Source organism: Pseudogymnoascus verrucosus, assembly GCF_001662655.1.
Source record: "Pseudogymnoascus verrucosus strain UAMH 10579 unplaced genomic scaffold scaffold_3, whole genome shotgun sequence".
Lineage (NCBI taxonomy): Eukaryota > Fungi > Ascomycota > Leotiomycetes > Thelebolales > Thelebolaceae > Pseudogymnoascus > Pseudogymnoascus verrucosus.
In genome coordinates this window covers 857,009-878,894 of record NW_017263654.1, presented here as the reverse complement: position 1 = coordinate 878,894, position 21,886 = coordinate 857,009, and the positions used below count along the sequence as shown (strand labels likewise).

Sequence of the window (21,886 nt, the reverse complement as noted above, 5' to 3'; positions counted from 1 at the left end):
ATTAGGTGAGAAGCACGCCAGATTTTGTTAGTTGTGTGAAGAGGATTCTTATACTTTCGGGGATTATCGATTGTCCTTGCACTATGCTTAATGGTTATTCCCCTATTTTTATTCGCAGCGGGCACTAATCTACCAAAACCCGCTTCGGGGCCCGAAATGCGCGGGTCTGACAGGTGAAGAGGATTGGAAAACGTGATAGTTTGACAGCCCCAAAGGCTGCAAAACATTTGATTAGTTCTGATAATATGGTTGTAGAAGGCCGGGTTCCTGGATTATCAATTATTATTTCAAGTTTTTTATTTTTCTAAAGACGTTTGCGCTGAAAAATGAGATTCCTTTGTCTTCACGGGAAAGGGACCAGTGGCCGCATCTTTAAATCGCAAACTGGTATGCCCATACTTCCCGAAAATATTACGGTGACTTAATGAATGTTATTATTTAAATACTAAGTCCAATTAATTTACAAAGAGATGCTCATGATGCTACAGCTACATTCCGTAAGCTTCTCCCAGACACCTACGAGTTCGACTTCGTCAACGGCCCTTTTTCCGATGGCCCTGCTGCGGGGATCGACCTATTCCACCCACCGCCATATTATAAGTTGTACGAACACCTCACGCTCGAATCGCTACAGCAAGGTTACAAGTGGCTTCTTGCGTACATCAATGGTGTGTATGGTTAAATATATTCCTCCACCAACTCCCTGTGATAAACCCAGATCAACCATCAACCTCTAACAAACCCAGAAAATGGCCCATACGACGCCGTCATGTGCTTCTCCCAAGGGTGCTCCATGGCTAGCTCACTCCTCCTCTACAACCAGTCACTGTATCCGAATTCCCCACCGCTCTTCAAAGCCGCCATATTCATATGCGGCGGCGTTCCCCTCGACGTCCTCGCATCGCTCGGAGTTGAGGTAACTGCCGAAGCTCGCGATCTGGATCGGTCATCCAAGGTCGCCCTACAACAACAAGCATCCACCGAGGCCATCCTCCGCAATGGACGTGAGCGCTGGGGCTCAGGGCTTAATGATTACTCTACCTATCAAACGGAGGGATTCGACAAGCGAGGGATGGTATTCGGGATTGATGTGGCGCGTATCCCCCGCCAAATGAAGATTCAAATCCCGACAGTGCATGTCTATGGGGCGAAGGATCCGCGATTCCCGGCAAGCATAACGATGGCACAGTTTTGCGATGAGACGGTTCGGAGGACGTTTGATCACGGCGGCGGGCATGAGATTCCCCGCAAGCGGGACGTTTCTAAAACTATTGCAGAGCTGGTGGAGTGGTGTGTTCTGATGGCAACAGAAGGAGAGTAATGATAAGTATACAAGAAAGATTGAACGTTACAGACGGAGTTAGCAAACTAGAATAAGTCCATTATCTACAACATGTTTTCAAAGTATATTGTTTTGTATGATGTATTCAGTAAAAATATTTTTCTACGCGCAGATAAAAAAATGAGAGAAAATAATCGAGTCACAAATTGCCTTTGGCTTATCAACTATTGTACGGCTTTAAGATACAGTGTGACACTTCTTTATGCTACATTGCTCTATATTGGCGACTAGACCTGAATCTAAATGGCCCTACACCCCTTCAACTATATATGTAGCTATGACAGCAGAGTGCCCCCAGTACTCTCAATAACGCTTCCCGAAACGTTCTTATCCCTCATCAGGTACAAATATGCCTCCACCACGTCTTCGACTTGACCGATTTGTCCGGTGGTCATCCTTCCCTTGAGACGACCTGTCACGTTGTCCCAGTAGCCAATCTCCTTCACGTGATTCCAAATCTCCGTCTCAACTGGTCCTAATCCGACCGCATTGACTCTAATGGGCGCCAGATCGACGGCTAAGCCTCTGGTCATGCCACGGAGGCCGGATAGATATGCCTGCATGACGGTCCAGTCTTTTGAAACATGCTCCGATGCGCCGCCAGTGGTGATGGTGTATGATGCCGCGGGGCCGTCATTCAAGTGCTTGCGAAGTTGTTGCGCAACAACGAGTGGGGCAAAGAAGCGCACAGTACCAGCCTGCCTGACGGCATCGAGCTTGAAGTCTTCAAGTTTGCCGACCGCCAGAGCATCGCCAGCTGTGAAGACGACGTGGTCAAGCTTTCCAGCCTTGGCAACCTCGGCGAAGAGCTTCTCGACCTCCGAGGTGAGCGTTTCTGGGGAACCCAGGTCGCATGGGAAACCTTGGATCTGAGCTGTGGAAGAGGCGTTTCCGCTCTTGAGGCGCTCTAAGGCGCTGGAAATCTTGGCGGTTGAGGAGGACGAGATAGTGACAGAGGAAGCGCCGTTCTGGATGAGGGCTTCAGCAACACCGAAACCGATTCCGGAGGATCCACCGATGACTAGGCACCGTGCGCCCGCGAGCTTCGAAACATACTTGCCTAAAGTTGCAGCCATTGTGAACAGGTTGGATAATATTAGATGGGTTGGTTGGAGAAGTCACAGATCGAACGTTGCTGGAAAATAGTCTTTAATTAAAAGTCAAGCATGCAGCTCATCATACTATTTATACCTGAATATACGTATCCCAACAGCCGGCTGTTGGTCGCATCGCATCGCATAGTCCAACGGCCAGCCGCTGATCGCGTCGCGTTGTTGACAAGAGTACTAGGCAGGAACATAAGCCAAGCGGTGCTTAATTCAAGGATTGAGGAGATACGACCCTCCGGAGTTAAGTTGAAACGCCTCAGAGTGGATGTAAGTGGTTGTCGTCTCTAAATCCCTAAACCCCCTCTAAACCCCCTCTAAACACCGTGTTGGATTGTCGTCCATGTTTTGCGCCAATACAGGTAATAAATTAGTCAGCGAATAGGGCTGAAGCTTTGAACCCCGATGATCTCCACCACCATCCCAGCACGATCCCCGTCGCGTTCCCCACCAAGGCTCCATTGTCCGATTGGCGAAAGAGAGGGTCTAAGCTTCAGAGCTACCCCGCATGCCCCTGTCAATACGAGAGAGATTGTAGCTCATCGGGCAAAATAGCTAAACTACGTAAAACTGTAACATATCCGAGGGTCGGCCAATATGGCCCATATACCATGCTGTCTTCATAGCAAGTGCTTTAACTGTTTCGATGAAAACCATTCTACGTACAACGACAATGGATGAGAGGCACAGGAATGACACGGAGCTGGAACGTGAAGCTCAGTCCGCTCTAGACAATGGAACCACGCCGGAAAGCCAATTGAATGGAAACCAAGCGTTTCCGCCTCCAAAAAATAGCCCAGATAGCTCTCTCACAACAAGTTTTGAAGGCGAATCTGGCGCTGCACCGATGAAACCTGACCAGGCCGCAAATAATGCCTCATCCCCTGAAGCCGCGCGCACGACGCTCGAGACAGCAATTATTATGGGCTCGCTCGGCATATCTGTCTTCCTCGCTGCTCTGGACAATACGATAATCACCACCGCCCTACCCACAATATCAGAACATTTTCACTCAAATGCAGGCTATACCTGGATTGGCTCCGCGTATCTCCTTGCAAATGCAGCCTCTACACCTTCATGGGGAAAATTCTCTGATATCTGGGGTAGGAAGCCCATTCTGCTCGCCGCGGCGGCTATATTCTTTATCGGCTCTCTCCTCGCTGCAACAGCAGTGAATATTGGGATGTTGATTACTGCGCGAGCGATTCAGGGAACGGGTGGAGGAGGGCTAATTGTCTTGGTGAATATTTGTATAAGCGATTTGTTTAGTATGCGGGATCGGGGTAAATATTTTGGGGTCATTGGGATGGTGTGGGCGTTTGCTTCTACGATAGGTCCGATACTAGGAGGGGTGTTCACGGAGAAAGTCAGCTGGAGGTGGTGTTTTTATATCAACTGTGAGTCGCTACCTAACGACCGTCCTGGGCCGTGTTATAAAACGATTATCTCCATCCATTGCCTACTATTTTACGAGCTATATGACAAATGCTAACTTCCGATTTAGTACCCATTACTGGCACTGTTATTATCCTACTTTTCTTCTTCCTACACCTACATAATCCGAGAACACCTGCCTGGGAAGGATTAAAGGCTGTGGATTGGGCTGGCAGCCTACTGATTGTTGGTGGGACATTGATGCTGCTCCTTGGACTCGAATTTGGAGGAGTCGCATTCCCCTGGAACTCTCCAAAAGTAATATGCCTTATTGTTTTTGGAGTGGTTGTGGCAGTCCTATTCGTCCTCAACGAATGGAAATTCGCACAATATCCGGTCATGCCACTCCGACTCTTTAAGCACACCTCCAACATCGCCTCCCTCGGTGTCTGCTTTTGCCACGGTTTCGTCTTCATCGCGGTATCTTACTACCTACCTCTCTACTTTCAAGCCGTTTTAGGCGCCACGCCCCTTCTCTCAGGACTCTATCTGCTTCCATTCGCGCTCTCCCTCTCGGTTGTCTCAGCGGGGACAGGAATCTGGATAAAGAAAACCGGCAAATACCTCATCGCAATCTTGTTCGGTTCGATTATTTTTCCTCTCGGAATAGGTCTCCTCATTGATCTAGATGTCGACAAAACTTGGGTTAAAATTATAATCTTCCAAATTATCGCTGGCATTGGTGTGGGACCGAACTTTCAGTCACCTCTCATTGCCCTACAGACCATGGTGAAGCCAACAGACATTGCTACTGCTACAGCAACTTTCGGATTCATACGTAACCTATCAACGTCGATATCGGTAGTGATCGGCGGAGTTGTTTTCCAAAATGAAATGGAAAGGCGCCACCCATCTCTCGTTACTTCGCTTGGGGTGGGAACCGCAAACGCCCTGAAAGGTGGCTCAGCGGGATCTAGCGTTAGTTTGGTGAACCAACTTCCCCCACCACAACAAGTTATTGCACGGCAAGCGTTTTTCGAGAGTTTGAGGACAATGTGGATTATGTATGTAGTGTTTGCGGGCGTGGGCCTGCTATTTTCCTTCTTTGTTGGGAATCAGATATTAAGCAAGGAGCACCAAGTTACGAGGACGGGACTTACGGAGCAAGAAAAAGCGAGGAAAGACCATGTTGATGAGGAGAAGGCGGTAGGGGGGACTACGGGGATATCAAATGAGGAGGTTTGATGAATTTCTCATGATATAGGATTTGATTTAAGCGTATTTAGATTAAAAAAAGCGCGTTGGGTTGGGGTCATATTATGGTAATCATACTACGGAAATGGTGTTTGGGAACAGTTAGACACGAGGCACCATTTAATACCTACATAATAATTGCAAATAAAACTGGCTGATGTCTAACTCTCGACCCTTCCCTTTCACCTAATGGCCTCGTCTTGTGATCTACTTCGTTTATTGTGAATGTTGAGCTTGCAGGCAATGACTACAAAGGGTTGTCTATCTTATTAGGAGGAGGGGCAATTCGCACTAGATATAACTTGCTTCATAACATCAAATTGCAGCCATATACAATGATGAATATCATCTTAGAACAGACTATTTAACAATTTCTATGCTATCTAACGAGCCTACGAGTTATAAGTAAACTGCCTATAGGCCTTCGTTAGACTGTGCTGCCGCAAGCTTCTCGGCATTTATGCTGGATTCTTTAGTGACTCAAGACCAATCACCGTCCTGGAGATCCTCGAGGTTTTGCCCTGATTTGATCTGTTCCTGGACTTCTTTCATCGTCCATTTCCTAAACTTGTGACCAGGCGGGAAATTGGTATTTCTTAACTCTATCTCCCCATTGCTAAGCACATGGTTCAGTGCCTCGCAAAACTTCTCATATGCATAAGCCTCTGGGTCGTGGGACCAAACCCAGCGAGGGTAACGAGAGCGGATTAAAGCCGGGTTCTTCGCGATTGCGTCCCAGTCGGTGTGCTGCTTCAATTGCTGGTTAACAAATCCCATCTTCTGCCCACATGACACTCTCTGGTAGCGGAGCTTGTTGTATGCTTTGGTCGCGTTCGCCGCATGGGCTTTTCCACCAAGCTGCAAACACGTCGCGAGAGTGACTCCATCCTCAATGGCTTGGGTAGCACCATTTCCAGATGTAGGCAGGAAAGCATGTGCGGCATCACCCAACTGCACAACTCGTCCGTTAGGTGAGGTCCAATCCTCATGAGGATCACGGAACTTAAGCTGCCAGTTGACAATGGAGCCTTTCGGCGCCGTTTTAATAAATGCTGCAATAGCGGGGTGCACGGGAACTTCTTTCTCCATTACGGCAAGTACTTCCGATGGGTCGACGTCTGGAACCCAGGACTCGGTGGCTGAATCGTCATGCTGCAATTAAGCGGGTAAGCATACATTTATAAATAGTCTCAGGGAACATACCGAATGGATAAAACTCCAGAATGCCATGTCCTGCGTAAGCGCAACCATGGCATGGGCGCCGTTCCTACACAGTTGTTAGCCGCTGGCGCGTAATATGGCTGGAAGGAACTGACCCCAACCAAAACTGCCATATAGGCCGCTCGTTAGTCTTGAAACCCCACTGTTCCTGCACAATTGGGTCACGCAGCGCGTGTTCTATGGGGTACCCTGCCCTGTAAATTGCCTTTCCACTCGTCCTCAACTCTTTGTCCATTCCTCCAACGATTTTGCTGGATTTGGTCCTGAGGCCATCGGCCGCAACGACAATATCGCCAGTGCGTATCTCACCATTTTCGAGAACAACGCCTCCGAGGCCACGGTGACTATCCTCCCAAAACTCGACGGCCTTCTTGCCCCATTCGACCTTCAGCCCAACACGCTCTGCTTGTTCTAGAAATGCGCGGTATAGCTTCACGCGGCTGTGGGCGTTGACCGAGGGAAAGCCTCGTCGACCAACGATATTCTCTGGGTCATTAAACATAGGTGGCGCTGGACCGTATATGCGCTCGCCCGTCTGCTTGTAATATGACATGACGACATCGTATTGGTCGCGCTCAATCTGATACCCCATCTCGGGCCAATGGCGGAGGAGCAAGATGGCACTCGGCTGGATTTGGACGTTGTCGCCAGTCATGATGGGACCTGGGCTTCGGTCCAGTATCTGGACATTATGGCCTTTCCGCCAACACTCCAAAGCGCAAGTAAGGCCGCCCAAACCGGCGCCCACAATGAGAACGTCAATGCCAGTTTCGGGGTAACGCATCACTGTGGCGTCGATGCCTCTCCGAGCAGATTCTTCGGGACTATCAGCCGTATCATTTGGATTCTTGCCATCCGGATTCATACTGTTCGAATTCGTACCACTTGGCTCAATTCCATTTGCTTTCGTAGCAATTGGCGCCATATCGTTTACATAATTGCCGTTTGGAAGCGTGTCGTTTAGGCCATTAACATTTGAATTCGTAGTTTTGGGATGCGTCAAATCTGGCTCAGCGCCAACATCTGGCTGCACAACAGCTGGTTGAGTAACATCTGTCTTCACAGCATCTGGCACCGTGCCATTTGCTTGCGTTACATCTGGCTGCGTATCGTTAGGATCCATCTTGTGTAGAGAAATCCTTTTCGCAAAGCACGTCAAGCTCGAGGCGCCAAAATTGACTTAGGGGGGGCTTTGCAGTATTGTAGATTACTATTCTCGTGATATATATATGTACGTTTATGTGAGATATATCAGTGACAATTAAAACGCTACCCGCCAATAGTTCTCCCCCGGTCATGGATTGGGACTCGATGTGCCCGAGGCTGCGCGGCAGGATGTTCTATGTGTTTCCTCATCGGATTTAGAACCTTCTCCGCTCCGGACATACACGGCCATAGCGTTGCAAAATCCTACAAGTAAGAATTGCTTCGTCGGGTTATTTCCCAGACCATGCACTGCCACCTCTTTGGACAGATAGCATTTTACGAGGAGGAAGCAGCACATCCTTTGCAGCGGGTTACAGTATTACTGTTAGGTCGCCGATCTACACTCTTCAGTCTATCTTTAGTCTCGGAACATAATCCCATGTTAGCTAAGCCCCATTGCCCCCATTGCTTGCAGATCCCGCCGCTAAGGTAGGTGACGTTAGAACCCCTGCGTAAATAGAACCCCGTCTTACAATAAGCCCCGCCTCACAACGAACCTCTGCTTCGGGTGCCGATCGGGAAACAGGGTGACACAGCTATACTGCAGGTACCGTGAATTAGACGGGAATCATCAATTGGTGTGTTAGTATACGCGAATGAAGGCAAACAACAACCGACGATGTTATTGAAAAGAGATGTTATGTTAAGGAGAATATTCTATAATACTAACTGGAGTTAGATAATTACCCCCAACTAGATAGTACGAGAGTCTATGTCTGTGCTTTCCAATATGTCTCTTGAGCAACCAAACGGCGTGTCGCAAACAGCTTTCCCTCTAGAGGGGCTGAGCTGGGTTATAACCAAGAATGCCAGTATAGTTAGCCATTATCTTGAGGCAAACCACCTTCCTCAGCCATCTCGAGAGAGCGACGGGCCAAGTACTATCCTCCCTAGTGGTTCGCCACAGAAAGTTCAACAAGCACGCCAAGAGATTATTGCAGCAGCTCTTGAGATTCTGCAGCTTGCAATTGGGCCCAGCGAGTTCTTGCCCAACCTCGCTACGGGTGTAAGTCTTGATTAATCCTCTCTCTAATACCATAGTAAGACGTACTTATGCTCACAATTCAAAGTTCCAATACGTCTCCTGTCTCTCGTGGCTTTGCCAATACAAGATTTTCCACCTTGTGCCCCTAGACAGCACGATTAGCTATGCAGAACTTGCTACTGCAGCCAGCGTCCCTGAGCAGCGCCTCAAGAGCATCATCCGCATGGTACTCACCAACTCACTATTCCGTGAGCAGCCAAACGGAAAACACGTCGGCCACTCTGCGACGTCGGCGCTACTAGCACGTAACGAAGATGTGTACGCCTATGCTACCTACATGTGCGCCAAGTCAGCACCGACCGCGATTCACATGGCAGAGGCGCAGAAGCGGTGGGGAGCCGACAGCACGCGCACGTATGAGACGGCGTACAATGTTGCCTTCGACACTGATCTGCCATTCTTCGATCACCTTTCGCGGGACAAAGAAAAGATGGGCGAGTTTGCGAGGTACATGCGGAATGTGAGGAGCAGCGAAGGCGTTGACTTCAAACATCTTGTGGCTGGTTACCAATGGAGTGATATCTGTGATAATGGGACAGTCGTCGATGTGAGTTTTATTTCCAGAAAGACTAAACTATACCCCGTGGTGCGGACTCTGCTAATCTTGTCGCTCTGCATAGGTCGGAGGATCCACTGGCGGCGCTGCTATAGAGCTTGCCAAGGCATTTCCCAATCTCAACTTTGTGGTAGAAGACCTGCCTGCAAACGTAGACATTGGGCAAAAAGCGGCAGAGTCATTGCCTGCTGATGTTGCATCTCGCCTTACCTTCCAAGCGCACGATTTTATGCAGCCGCAGCCAGTGCGTGGCGCAGATGTATATCTCCTTAGAATGATCCTCCACGATTGGCCTGACAATGAAGCTGCCACTATTATCAGAAGCATCGTCGCGGCTATGGCCGACAGACCAAATTCGAGGTTACTTATCATGGACACGGTGCTTCCAGCGCCAGGGTCGGTGCCAGTTTCTGTAGAGCGTATCGTACGCGTCAGAGACCTGACCATGATGCAGGCTTTCAACAGTAAAGAGAGAGATTTGGAGGATTGGGAAAATCTGCTTGCTGCTACCGATCCAAATCTGCAGCTGGTCAATGTTGTCCAACCGTTTGGTAGTGCCATGTCTGTTTTAGAGGTCGCTTGTAGCTCACACAATAGCTGAAATGGCCTCGGGTATTTAATATAAATAAGATGTTGGCTGAGGAGACGTTACACTACCTCTATACTTGACTACACAACCATATACTTGTTGTGTGTTGCACCATGATTCTTAGGCACAAAGCCAACCGTATTTCTACCATCAAGACGTAAGGCTCTATTCTAAACAGATGGCAGAAGTTGATATTGTGAAAGCCTGATGGTGTATTATCTCCGACATAAATTATCCCATCGTTGATATTTTTGCGGAAAGTATACGTGCTTCTCAGTACCGTTAATGAGGCATGGACTATCGGAGAGACCAAGAAGGACTACATCGATCTTTAAACTTCATTTACCTAATATTTCCCTAGACTTTATATATTGCCAAGGCTTTCCTTCGAGGCATCCTGCTGGGGTCCTGCCCTATGTACCCCACTGCAATATGCACTTGGGCCCAACCGCGAGTGTCACTGGTTCTCGAGGTGTTTTATATCCCGAAATTATGCCTCCTTTCGGGATATATTCCATTGGTCTCATATGCCATTGTTCTCCGAAATGCCTTCTCTGGTAGGAAATGCCCATTTACTGGTGCAGCATATTCTCGTGAAATTGATTCATTCGCGGGGTCTTCGGAATATGTGCGGCATGCATAAAGTATAAAGAGGTGGCAGATGGATGGCGCATCTGCTGGAAGCAACTGGAACCAAAATTTGGTGGGCAAATCTTGATTCTTCTCTAACTCTAAAAAGAAATCTTTTATCTATTCAAGTGCTAAGCTCCCTCAATTTCAACCTCATCATATTAGATATCGTGGAATGCTCACCCTTTAGCCACGAATCTAGACTTATATACAAACTATCAATGCCGCCATGAGTAGATTTATCGGTAAGACATTCGCCACCGGTGTTATGCGAAGTAATAAATAGTTCAATCAGACGACCGGCTCTTCTCATCTCGCCTAAGAGCAACTGGATCTTCAAGGCGATCTGAACATGCAAGTCGTCGACATCAAATGTCCCGATTGCCATCTTGGTTGGTGCAACAGCTAGCCCTGCAGACTGTGGCAATGGCGATGTACCACTTGCGCTACTGGTATAGGAGCTAGTCGCCGTGCTCGACCACACGAAAGGCCCGGCCCTGGACCCGGAGCTCTTGCTAGAGTAGGATGAGGGACCCGACGTTGGCACATGGTGTGACGCCATGTCCAACGCTGTGGCTATAGGGCTGCATGAAGCACTATCCATGCAATTCGCTGCTTCTTGGTACCAAGTAAGGACTCGAGAAATGATTGATGCATAGAGTAATGCAAGATGCGGCGATCTAGCGCAGGAGCAATTTAGGAGGCGGAGGAGACGACTAAGTCGCTCGCTAGCCTCGCGATTGAGACGAAGCACACAATCTAAAGGAACATCCGAAGACACTAGACTACCAGTGCCTCTTGCTGAGCCCGTCCCTTCATTAGGAACACATGATGCCTTGCTGAGGTTATGGAAGGCGAGACTTCCAAGGATTCCGTACGCTTCCCGAGGACAGTCGTGGCCTGTGATGTTGATGTCCGGAGGCGGTATTGACGCTCTGTCGGAGTGTGAACTCTTATGGACATCGTCAGTGTGAGATTGATGCGCTGTTTGTTGGAATGTCAGAGCCCCTGGTGATAGATAGTTCTTCAGCTCAGACGATTCCGGCGTGGATGCGGATCCAGGTCCAAATTGCAGGTTGGAGGAAAGTACGTCGTCGCTGAAATGTCCCCATTCGCCAAATTCCAGAGAGGCGAAATCAACCGGAGTAAAGCTAAACAGGTCATCTATCCCGTCGTTTAGGTTGGCCATGGGAAAGTTGCTGCTGGTGTTGTCGCCGACCGTATCCCATGCACCAGGCACATCAACGGCCCTCGAATCGGGTACCAGACATCCCATATCTATATCCATCAAAACACCACTTCCACTGCTATCACTACCACTCTGTGGCCTATCCACATACGTGGAACCAGCGGTTTTGGGCTGTTCGGGATGTTCGCTGGACGCCGGAAGTAAGGTTGCACGAAGCTTGTCTCGCGGCGGCTTGCCCATCTTCCGCGAGAAGCCGTAGACACATTGCATGCCGTGTGAGACACAGCGTCCACACTCGGGCTGCTCGCGATCACATTTCAATTTGGCCGCACCACACCCATCACAGCTTGATCGCAGTTTCGGGTTCCATCGTTTGGGCATTCGCGGTTGATCGGCCATTTGGAGAGGAATAGGAAACACGTCCGGAGGAGCAGGCAGTGATAGTGAAATGATGGCACATCGGCCCAGCGCACAACGGTTACATATGTACACCAATAATAGACCTACCCACCTTGTTTCTGGTTCACGCTTCCGTCCGTCGTTACTACACTGCCACACGGCCGCGATACGTGCAGTGGTAGGTGCAGAGTTGGCATTCAGTCATTTCAAATTACGAGACTAGCACTTTAGGTACAGCGCCACATTCGCAAGATGCGTACACTACAGGATTCCTTCTAAGAGTTCCTCTGCTTTCAGGCCCCAGATGATGCAGCTTTAGGCCCCTGAACGCAGCTTTCTGACCCCATGTGTAGGTCTCCACTGTTCGTCTCAGCTGTGCAGCCTCATATACGTACGGACTTCATCCGGCTCTCCGTATGCGCCAATTGCGACAAAGAGGGCGTTATTTGCTATAATTAGTACATTGCTCTATCTCACTATATAAATCCTCTTCGCACCATGATCTTACTGTGCTGTATGTAAATCGAGTACATACAGTACAGTAGTGGGTACAGCAGCGGGTCATTGAACGATAATGTTGACTGTGAGCGATGTTGCGCAGGACACGGTGTATAATAGTGAGGCGGGCCGCTCCGTCGGGGTGTATTCTTGTTATTGCTTACTTTTATAGGATGTCGCTTAGAGTCTTCAGGGGGAGGGGCAAGGGCAGGCAATTGGTAGGCAGGGGCGTCTCGAAACGGGCGGGCCGATCAATCTGATCTCTAAGTCGAATCGTGTCAATCTGGTCAATCGAGTCAATCTGGGTCTAATCGGCTACCCGCGGTGTAAGCGAGGTTGAACAGGTGGAACATGTGGAGGAAGGGAGGACGAGTGGAGGGCAAGAAGCACGCCAGGCCAGTCAGTCCTAGAGGCTAGAGTGCCAGTGCTACACCGTACCGTGCCAGTGCTAGCTAGAGTAATAATGCTAGAGTGCTATAGTGCTAGTGCTACTGCTAGTAGTGCTAGTAGTGGCAATGCTAGTGCCAATGCCAATAACGCCAATAACGCCAATACGCCAATGCAAATGTCAACACCCATGCCATGTCTTACGTTATCTTGGTTTTGTAGATGAGTAATATCTCCATACCAGGTCGTATCCCTCATATTCCTCGTAGCCTACTTTGGCGATTGGCTAATGCACTCTCTAATCCTGGCTTTATCCCAGCCCCCTGCTATCCGCCTGCGCAACGTCTCTTACGCAGGGTTGGCTTTGTCTGACCACCCTAGGTAAGATCAGTGTCACGTAACGTATATCGCGCACGTTTAGATCATGCATATCGTGCTCGGCGCATGTCGGTGCATGCATCCATGCACTTCCGTGTCCCTCACATGCTTTGGTATGATGTAACTAACTACACTGAAGTATATTTAAAGATAAGTATGTTATAGATGTCAAGCACATATAAACTCCACTTTGGCCAGATCGCTTCGGGGGATCTTCTCCTCTCCTCTTTTCTCCACTCTTTTCTCCACTCTTCCCCTTCAATCTCCACTCGCCACATCCATTCTTCCCGTCCTTCTCCCCGCCATTATCCCCGTCAGCTATCTTTCCACGCTATGAGCTATGAGCTAGCTTTGACATGCAGCAATCGGAACACCAAGTCCCACAATTGCTGCACGTATGCTCCTCGACCTTGGAGACAAAAACCCGACTGTCCCCGATAATTCCGCCGGCAAATTTTCCCCGTAGGATTCCCCGACAAGGCGGCGAAGTAGAGTAAGGGGAGGCTTCCGCGGACTTGCTTAGCTTACTACGCTTCCCCGAATACCACCTGCCAACTCTAAGGAACTGCCTGTGCACGTGTCATCGACATTAGCAACAGTTGGCAACAAAAGCCTTTCCCGAACATCCTATCTCAACAGGGCAAACACACCCTTCCTGATACAGTACTAAAATAGTTCTTAATTATACTAAACAACGCCTCCACTGCACCTTACCTTAAGCGGAATACTGCGTGTATACATTAAGGTAGCGAGCCATTTCTATCGGCTGTAACAGGGCCTAATTACAGTGATTCGGCTGCGCCCTCACTAACGTCGAGCTATGCGCTGTGGTGCGGCTCAGGACCAAAGGATCAAGAAAAACCCGCCGAAGTATATATCAGCCACTCGACAGCGTCGGGGAATGAAACATTCCTTATACTGTATACCTTGCACGTGGCGCCGGTATTCCAGGTAAGCTTCTCTTGGTGAGTTCCGCATACTTCCATTGGCGTTAATGATGGGATCGGGAAATCATCAATCCTCACTTTCACATACCTCTCATTTCTCCCGGTGTCGACGATGGCATCGGGTAATCATCTATTTTCGCTTTCACATACTCCCCGTTGTGCAGCGAGAGAACCGCAGGCACCGGGAAACATGGGCTTGTTCCTAGATCTGAGTTATCCACGAGGCGCAAGCACCGGGAAACATGGGCACGTCGCTGGATCTCGAGTTGCATGCGAGGATAATCCTGTATTTGCATCTGAGTGAGGTGGCCATAGAAATGTACAAAAGAAACGCAGAAATGTCAAAAATTATTTTGGCAAAAGAGTTCAGATCAAAATCAAGAGTTTAGGATATTTCGTCGATGTTTTGAAATTTACAGTGCAAGTCTCGACGATGGCAGGTCTTCTCAAGTTGTATCTCTTTGGAGACCAAACATATGATATACAGCCGCACTTGAGAGATCTGCTTCAGCACAGAGACAACCCAGTCCTAGAGGACTTCCTCGTCAAAGCATACGATGCAGTTAGAGCGGAGATATACAAACTCCCGCACCAGGCCAGAGAGGATGTTCCTCGATTTACCTGTCTTGACGACTTACTCTTGTGGAACCAGAGTGGCAAGCGATGTATACCCCTTGATATGGCTGTTACTTGCATATATCAGTTGGCGATTTTCATTAGGTACGCGCTCAAGAAATGTCCTCCATGGCCTACTATATGATGAAAGCTAACAGTTAATCAATAATAGCCAAGCAGACAGTTGGCATTATGATGTAAACAAGTCTCGGATTAGCGGTCTTTGTACAGGTGCATTTTCTGCATCCGCTGTCAGCTGCAGCCATAGCATACTGGATCTCGTTCCAAAGGCCGTGAGTGCAGTTACCATAGCCTTCAGGACAGGCGTATGCGTGTCTGCTGCTGCAAACCGAGTGGCACCCGTTCTGCACGATAATTCTGACCAGAGCTGGTCCATCATCGTCAGTGGATCGACTTCATTTGAAGCCGTTCATAAGTTCTGTGAGCAAACTGTGAGTGCATACAGCTCCTAGTAATTTTTTAGTGCATCTGCACCATTATCTGCTACGAACTTACTAATTTTCGTCTTTTGAAGGCACTGCCATTAACAAGCAGGCCCTATGTGAGCGCCTATATGCCAACCGGAATTACCGTGAGCGGACCACCAAAATCACTCGCACAACTCATAAATTCCGAGAGCTTCAGGGGTCTTAGGTTCAAGAGCATCCCAATATACGGACCATATCACGCCCAGCATTTATATTCTGAATTTGATATTAGCCACATCATTAGAGATATAACCTCTAGGTCGATCTTATCCTCTAAGCACATTCCTCTCTCCTCAAGTACAGGAGCTATTGTAGAGGGAAATTTTGCAAAACATTTAGAGGCTGCGGTTAGGCAAGTTCTACTTCAACCAATCCGATGGAGCGATATCCTTGATAAATTGCAGGACTACATTCAGAAGGTAGGGCCAGAATCATTCAGGATCATTCCTATTGCGACTGCTGCCGACCAGCTCATCTATACCGCTCTCAAGCAGACACCGTTGAGAACGTTGGTGCCTTCCACGATAACTCATGTCAAACCAACCTCCAATGGAGATTCCTCATATTCTGGTCCTAAGCAGCCTAAGCTTGCCATCATCGGCATGTCTGGGCGATTCCCTGGTGCCAAAGACAACGAAGCATTCTGGGATCTTTTGCACCAAGGCTTAGATGTTCACAAACCCGTCCCGGCCTCGCGATGGGATACCAAAACACACGTCGACCCCACCGAAACTAAGAAAAACACGAGCGCTGCGCAATTCGGCTGCTGGCTTGACGATCCGGCCGGGTTTGATGCCCGTTTCTTCAATATTTCCCCGCGAGAGGCACCCCAAATCGACCCTGCGCAACGACTTGCTTTGATGACGGCCTATGAAGCAATCGAACAAGCCGGTATTGTTTCGGATGCCACTCCTTCCACCAGACCTGATCGTATCGGCGTCTTTTATGGCGTGACGAGCAATGACTGGATGGAGACAAATAGCGCCCAAAATATCGATACCTACTTCATCCCAGGTGGGAATCGAGCGTTTATTCCGGGCCGCATAAACTACTGCTTTAAGTTCAGTGGCCCGAGTTATGCGGTTGATACGGCTTGCTCCTCTAGCTTAGCTGGAATACACTTGGCGTGCAACTCGCTATGGCGTGGGGATATCGATACGGCCATTGCGGGTGGAACGAACGTCCTAACCAACCCCGATTTCACAGCAGGTCTCGATCGAGGACACTTTCTTTCACGGACAGGAAATTGCAAGACGTTCGATGATAGTGCCGATGGGTATTGCCGTGGAGAAGGAATCGGGACTGTTATCATCAAGCGCCTTGATGATGCTCTTGCGGATAATGACCCGATATTAGGAGTTATTCTAGGTGCTTACACCAACCACTCAGCAGAGTCAGAGTCGATCACCCGACCACATTCTGGAGCTCAGCGTGCTATTTTCAGCAAAATTTTGAACCAAGGTGCTGTTGATCCCTATACTGTTAGCTACGTTGAGATGCATGGCACGTAAGTAGCTCCTTAGCTCCCTAAGGGCATCATTGCCCCTATTCGTTCCCATATAGATTGATGCTAATTCTCATGTTACAGAGGTACACAAGCTGGCGATGCTGGAGAGATGTCTAGTGTGCTAGACACCTTTGCACCACCACTGTCCCTGGTCAAACGGGGAAGGAAAAGTGACGAGGCGCTCTATCTCGGATCAGCCAAGGCCAACATCGGCCATGGCGAGGCTTCCTCGGGTGTGTCGAGTCTCATCAAGGTGCTGCTGATGATGCAGAAAAATACGATGGTTCCTCACGTAGGAATCAAGACAAAGATTAACCACAATTTCCCAACCGATCTACAGGAAAGAAACGTCAATATAGCTCTCGAGCCGAGGCGCTGGGACAGGAACTCCGACCCCTCTAAGCCTAGGCGAGCCTTTGTAAACAACTTCAGTGCCGCAGGTGGGAACTCGGCCCTGCTGATCGAAGATGCGCCCATTCGGCAGAAATTCACTGCAGACGCAGACCCACGAAGCTCTCACCTCGTGGCTATATCGGCCAAAACTGGCATATCGCTCCAAAATAACCTCAGTTCCATACTTGCGTTTCTGAAGCAGAACCCCGATGTCTCTCTAGGTCAGCTCTCGTACACCACCACTGCACGTCGCATGCATCATCAGCACCGTGTGATGGTCGCTGGCTCGACTGCCGCAGAAATCGGTGCCCAGATTGAGACAGCCCTTCGGGACAAGGCGGGAATGACGAGGCCAAAGAGCTCCCCGAAGATTGTCTTCACCTTCACTGGTCAGGGCGCCCAGTACCCCGGGATGGGAAAGGAGCTGTTCGACAACTTCTCCATCTTCCGCAATGAGATGTGCCGCTTGGATCAGGTTGGGCAGAGTCTAGGCTTCCCATCCATGTTGTCGGTTATCCAATCCGAGGAACAAGACATTGGCGTCTTTGCCCCTACTGCTGTCCAGCTCGCGAGTGTCTGCATGCAAATCGCGCTAAGCAAGATGTGGGCATCGTGGAATATCACCCCCGTTGCTGTTGTCGGGCACAGCCTAGGAGAATATGCTGCGCTTAACGTTGCGGGAGTGCTCTCTGACGCAGACACGATCTATCTTGTCGGCAATAGAGCTAATTTGCTTCAAGAAAAATGCACGCGTGACACTCACGCAATGCTCGTTGTTAAGGGGTCGGTGGATGAAATCGCAGGCGTTCTGAAAGACAACAAATACGAAATCGCGTGCATCAACTCACCAATCGAGACTGTCTTGGCGGGATCTAAGGAGCAAGTATCCGCGGTGAAGGGAGTGCTCACATCCTCGGGTATGAAATCCACACTTCTCAGTGTTCCCTACGCATTCCATTCCTCTCAATTGGACCCAATGCTTTTGGATTTTAAGAAAATCGCAAGCGGTGTAACGTTTTTGAGTGCCAAGATCCCCGTCTTATGCCCCTTGGATGGCACGGTTGTGGATGGCAGTGGTAGCTTCAACCCCGAGTACCTTGCAAGCCATTCTCGCCAGCCTGTCAACATGCAAAAGGCACTCCTGGCCGCACAAGGCAAAAATATCATAACTGACCGCACGATGATGCTCGAAATCGGCCCGCATCCGGCTATCGCAGGCATGGTCAAGGCTGTTCTAGGGTCGCAAGTAACATCTCTCGCCTCGTCACAGCGTGGCAGAACGGCCTGGCAGGTCCTGGGGGCTACATTGAAGACTCTCTACGCTGCAGGATCTGATATCCGCTGGGCAGAATACCAGCGCGATTTCAAGGCTTCTCATACCGTCATCCCATTGCCAGCTTATAGCTGGGACTTGAAGGAGTACTGGATGCAATATGTGAACGACTGGTCTCTACGTAAAGGGGATCCACCCCTGATGATCAACTCTTCGAAGCTCGAGAGCACAACCGTGCATCGGGTTGTAGAAGAGACAGGCGATTCACAAGCCACTCATATTGTCGTCGAGGCAGATATCGCGCGCAAGGATCTAAGCCCGCTCGTACAAGGACACGAGGTCGACGGGATTCCACTCTGCACCCCATCTGTCTACGCCGATATGGCGTTGACCCTAGGCACCTACCTCCGTGAGCGCTATCGTCCTGATTTGCAGGATGATCTTGTAGATGTGTCGGACATGACTATTTCGAAGGCACTGATCCTGCGGGTCGGTGCTACCCAACAGCTCCTTCAGGCACACGCTGAAGTGGATTGGCCATCCCAATCTGCATCTGTGAAGTTTATGTCCTTTGATGTGAGTGTACCCCGTCACCTATTAACCTCTATCTAATAGTGAGCTAACGCGATTTGATTGCAGAACAAGGAGAAACTACAAGAGCATGCACGATGCGTTCTTCGCTTCAAGGACAGAAGCCTCCAGCAAGTACTCCAAGAAGATTCAGCCAATGTGAAGAGGAAGATGCAAGCTCTCCGGGACGGGATCGCCGCCGAAACCACTGCGCGATTCAACCGCCCCATGGTGTATCGTGCTATCCGGCCGTTGGCACGGTTCCACGACGACTACCGTGCCATAGACGAAGTTGTCCTGAACAGCACGACGCTCGAGGCCTCAAGTCGCCTCAGTTATGGGAGTGTGAAAAGAGGCGGCACCTATCATACTCATCCCGCCATTATTGATTCCTTGACGCAATCCTGTGGATTCACAATGAACTGCAATGATAGGACCGACCTAGACGTCGAGGTCTACATGAACCATGGATGGGGCACACTGCAAATCTTTGAGCCAATAGATTTTGAAAAGGAGTACACCACCTACACACGCATGGAAGAGGGGGCCGACAAGTTGTGGCACGGCGATGTTGTCATCTTTGACGGCGAGAAAGTCGTTGCCTTCTTTGGGCAGATTTCGGTTCGTGCTCCTCGCCCTCCCTCGTATAAAAACCAATTCGTGCTGACTTTCCCCTCTAGATACAAGGCGTACCACGTAGAGTCCTAAAGATAGTCCTGTCAATCGAAAGCGGAATCAAGTCACAGAAACAGCAACCCGTACAGATCAAGCAGCAGCCTTCTAGTACGACCCCAGCTTTTGCACCGGGTCTCGGTCAATCCCCTCCTCCAGCCACCAGGGAGTCCCATTCATACAAGCTTGAAAAGGCACTGTCGATAATTTCGGACGAGAGCGGGCTCTCTATGGCCGACTTGACCGATAGCACCGTTTTCGCCGAGGTCGGCATCGACTCTCTCCTCGGGCTAACCATCTCAGCTCGCTTCAGGGAGGAACTTGATATGGACCTTGATTTCAACGCACTGTTCTACGAATACCCCAGCGTTAGCGATCTTAAAGAGTTCCTAGGGGAGCCTAGAGCCAACAGTTCTGCGAGCTCCACCGACTCTAGGTCATCGACTCCGGTGACCAGTGGAACGGGGTTGACGACTCCTTCTCCCCCTGTCGACTTTCAGTGTGCTCTCCAGATTATCTCAGAGGAGAGTGGATTTGCAATCGAGGATCTCACCGATGATACAAACTTCGCAGAGTCTGGCGTAGACTCTCTTTTGTCGCTTGTCATTGTGAGTCGGCTCCGAGACGAGCTCGAGCTTGACATCCAGCACGAGTCTCTTTTCCTCGAGTGTCCGACCGTGGCGGATCTGAAGCAATTGTTGCTTGGGTTGATAAATCCAAGCCATGCCGTCAATCCGCAAACACAGCTTGAGCCGATGCTCCATGCAGCTCCTACAATAGAGGCAGACTTCACAAGGCGGAACCGTGCGCCGCAGCGTACTGAGAGCGAAACTGCGGCACTAGCAGCTCGCAAGAAAGCCGTCGACGACTACGTCCACAAGTACACGATCGGGTTCTCCGCGCCCGGTTCCTCGCCATCATCTACCGCACCAAAAGAGAACGAGAAAGTTGTTCTGGTAACAGGAGCATCAGGAAGCCTAGGAGGTAACCTAGTCTACCATATCGCACAGCTTCCTGATGTGAAGACAGTCGTCTGCTTAAATCGTGAGAACAGAGCCGAGCCCTACAACCGTCAATACAAGGCTATGAGGGAGAAGGGCATTCGATTCCCTGAAGCCCTCAAGCCGAAGCTGCTTGTGTTGCAGACTGACAGCTCGAAGCCAATGTTTGGCCTGTCGAAGAGTGAATACGAAGGACTCGTCAGTTCCGTGACCCACATCATCCATAATGCATGGCCCATGAGTGCGAAGCGCCCCTTAGCCGGCTTTGAGTCGCAGTTCCAAGTTATGCGCAATCTCATCGATTTTACTTGCGAAGTCGCGTCCGGGCGCCCAGAGAGCTTCAAGTTTAGTTTCCAGATGGTGTCTTCCATCGGCGTCGTTGGCAATTATGGTCTTGGAAATGGCGAGGCTAAAACAATCGTGCCCGAGGAGAGACACACCATCGACTCGGTGTTGCCAAACGGCTACGGTGACGCAAAATGGGGATGTGAGAGGATGCTCGAGGACACAATACAAAAGCATACAAACCGTATCCGCACAATGGCTGTTCGTCTAGGACAGATTGCCGGGTCTAAGACTAGCGGGTACTGGAATCCCATGGAGCATTTTGGATTCTTGATCAAGTCGTCGCAGACATTGAACGTTTTGCCAGACGTGGACGGCAAGGTCTACTGGACTTCGGTTAACGATATTGCCGGTACGTTGTCAGACCTGGTCCTGTCTGATCGCACTCCTCACCCCATCTACCACATCGAAAATCCCGTTGGCCAACCGTGGCGCGAGATGAATGCTATCCTAGCAGATGCGCTGAAGATCCCAAACCTAATCCCATTCAAGGAGTGGGTCGAGCGCGTACGAGCAGCACCGCAGCGAAACAACCCAGCTTCCACTCTCCTTGAATTCTTAGACAGCAACTATCTTCGGATGTCTTGCGGCGGGCTCGTTTTGGACGTGAAAAACACTCTTGAACATTCTAAGACCCTTGCTGCCGTTGGGCCCGTGCCTGAGGAGGTGGCGAGGAAATACATTCACATTTGGAAAGAAATCGGTTTCTTAAACTAACCGGCCTACTCTAAATTGGACATACTATATATAGGCACGGAGGTGTTTATAAATGCATAATGCAGAGAGTTTTGATATATTTAGATAGAGCTTTGATATAATGAATATTTTTACAACGGAGAAACACTCTAGATCCCTTCCTGCGACACTAAGTATACATAATTTTAAGTTTTGTAAAAAATAA

The 21,886-nt window shown here is 49.6% G+C and overlaps 7 protein-coding genes across 7 annotated transcripts; 4 read left to right on the top strand and 3 right to left on the bottom strand.

The window, feature by feature from the left end:
- Positions 1 to 72: 72 nt before the first annotated feature.
- VE01_01319 (uncharacterized protein) lies at positions 73 to 1,354 on the top strand. The gene is made up of 3 exons (XM_018270843.2): positions 73 to 387; positions 489 to 668; positions 747 to 1,354. Exons 1-3 carry the CDS (start codon positions 327 to 329, stop codon positions 1,319 to 1,321), a joined length of 816 nt encoding a protein of 271 aa, XP_018134603.1. The 5' UTR covers positions 73 to 326; the 3' UTR covers positions 1,322 to 1,354.
- A 161-nt stretch (positions 1,355 to 1,515) lies between these two features.
- Positions 1,516 to 2,531, bottom strand: FSR5 (fusarubin cluster-dehydrogenase). The gene has a single exon (XM_018270842.2). The coding sequence runs from the start codon at positions 2,416 to 2,418 to the stop codon at positions 1,618 to 1,620; it is 801 nt and encodes a 266-aa protein (XP_018134602.1). The 5' UTR covers positions 2,419 to 2,531; the 3' UTR covers positions 1,516 to 1,617.
- Positions 2,532 to 3,028: 497 nt separating this feature from the next.
- Positions 3,029 to 5,231, top strand: VE01_01317 (uncharacterized protein). Its single transcript, XM_059463347.1, has 2 exons — positions 3,029 to 3,845; positions 3,953 to 5,231. The coding sequence occupies exons 1-2, from the start codon at positions 3,095 to 3,097 to the stop codon at positions 5,065 to 5,067; spliced, it is 1,866 nt and encodes a 621-aa protein (XP_059320068.1). The 5' UTR covers positions 3,029 to 3,094; the 3' UTR covers positions 5,068 to 5,231.
- Positions 5,232 to 5,430: 199 nt separating this feature from the next.
- FSR3 (fusarubin cluster-monooxygenase) lies at positions 5,431 to 7,790 on the bottom strand. Its single transcript, XM_018270840.2, has 3 exons — positions 6,393 to 7,790; positions 6,280 to 6,343; positions 5,431 to 6,228 (listed from the first exon to the last, which is right to left on the bottom strand). The coding sequence occupies exons 1-3, from the start codon at positions 7,418 to 7,420 to the stop codon at positions 5,557 to 5,559; spliced, it is 1,764 nt and encodes a 587-aa protein (XP_018134594.1). The 5' UTR covers positions 7,421 to 7,790; the 3' UTR covers positions 5,431 to 5,556.
- An 87-nt stretch (positions 7,791 to 7,877) lies between these two features.
- On the top strand, positions 7,878 to 9,747 carry VE01_01315 (uncharacterized protein). The gene is made up of 4 exons (XM_059463346.1): positions 7,878 to 7,932; positions 7,983 to 8,509; positions 8,574 to 9,095; positions 9,169 to 9,747. Exons 2-4 carry the CDS (start codon positions 8,216 to 8,218, stop codon positions 9,703 to 9,705), a joined length of 1,353 nt encoding a protein of 450 aa, XP_059320069.1. The 5' UTR covers positions 7,878 to 7,932; positions 7,983 to 8,215; the 3' UTR covers positions 9,706 to 9,747.
- A 109-nt stretch (positions 9,748 to 9,856) lies between these two features.
- On the bottom strand, positions 9,857 to 12,715 carry VE01_01314 (uncharacterized protein). Its single transcript, XM_018270838.2, has one exon. It carries the CDS (start codon positions 11,909 to 11,911, stop codon positions 10,448 to 10,450), a length of 1,464 nt encoding a protein of 487 aa, XP_018134596.1. The 5' UTR covers positions 11,912 to 12,715; the 3' UTR covers positions 9,857 to 10,447.
- A 625-nt stretch (positions 12,716 to 13,340) lies between these two features.
- FSR1 (Type I Iterative Polyketide synthase (PKS)) lies at positions 13,341 to 21,823 on the top strand. Its single transcript, XM_018270837.2, has 6 exons — positions 13,341 to 14,841; positions 14,909 to 15,188; positions 15,272 to 16,731; positions 16,813 to 18,973; positions 19,037 to 19,588; positions 19,648 to 21,823. Exons 1-6 carry the CDS (start codon positions 14,555 to 14,557, stop codon positions 21,700 to 21,702), a joined length of 6,795 nt encoding a protein of 2,264 aa, XP_018134599.1. The 5' UTR covers positions 13,341 to 14,554; the 3' UTR covers positions 21,703 to 21,823.
- Positions 21,824 to 21,886: the final 63 nt, after the last annotated feature.

Bases quoted from the DNA above. Each gene is read 5' to 3' on its own strand.
- VE01_01319 (XM_018270843.2), top strand. From the start codon at position 327: ATGAGATTCCTTTGTCTTCACGGGAAAGGGACCAGTGGCCGCATCTTT. The intron at 388-488 runs GTATGCCCATAC...ATGATGCTACAG, and splicing joins CATCTTTAAATCGCAAACTG to CTACATTCCGTAAGCTTCTC. The intron at 669-746 runs GTGTGTATGGTT...TAACAAACCCAG, and splicing joins GCTTCTTGCGTACATCAATG to AAAATGGCCCATACGACGCC.
- FSR5 (XM_018270842.2), bottom strand. From the start codon at position 2,418: ATGGCTGCAACTTTAGGCAAGTATGTTTCGAAGCTCGCGGGCGCACGG.
- VE01_01317 (XM_059463347.1), top strand. From the start codon at position 3,095: ATGAAAACCATTCTACGTACAACGACAATGGATGAGAGGCACAGGAAT. The intron at 3,846-3,952 runs GTGAGTCGCTAC...CTTCCGATTTAG, and splicing joins GTGGTGTTTTTATATCAACT to TACCCATTACTGGCACTGTT.
- FSR3 (XM_018270840.2), bottom strand. From the start codon at position 7,420: ATGGATCCTAACGATACGCAGCCAGATGTAACGCAAGCAAATGGCACG. The intron at 6,344-6,392 runs GTCAGTTCCTTC...ACAACTGTGTAG, and splicing joins ATATGGCAGTTTTGGTTGGG to GAACGGCGCCCATGCCATGG. The intron at 6,229-6,279 runs GTATGTTCCCTG...GCTTAATTGCAG, and splicing joins TCTGGAGTTTTATCCATTCG to CATGACGATTCAGCCACCGA.
- VE01_01315 (XM_059463346.1), top strand. From the start codon at position 8,216: ATGTCTGTGCTTTCCAATATGTCTCTTGAGCAACCAAACGGCGTGTCG. The intron at 8,510-8,573 runs GTAAGTCTTGAT...CACAATTCAAAG, and splicing joins TGCCCAACCTCGCTACGGGT to TTCCAATACGTCTCCTGTCT. The intron at 9,096-9,168 runs GTGAGTTTTATT...CGCTCTGCATAG, and splicing joins ATAATGGGACAGTCGTCGAT to GTCGGAGGATCCACTGGCGG.
- VE01_01314 (XM_018270838.2), bottom strand. From the start codon at position 11,911: ATGGCCGATCAACCGCGAATGCCCAAACGATGGAACCCGAAACTGCGA.
- FSR1 (XM_018270837.2), top strand. From the start codon at position 14,555: ATGGCAGGTCTTCTCAAGTTGTATCTCTTTGGAGACCAAACATATGAT. The intron at 14,842-14,908 runs GTACGCGCTCAA...AATCAATAATAG, and splicing joins CAGTTGGCGATTTTCATTAG to CCAAGCAGACAGTTGGCATT. The intron at 19,589-19,647 runs GTTCGTGCTCCT...TTTCCCCTCTAG, and splicing joins CCTTCTTTGGGCAGATTTCG to ATACAAGGCGTACCACGTAG.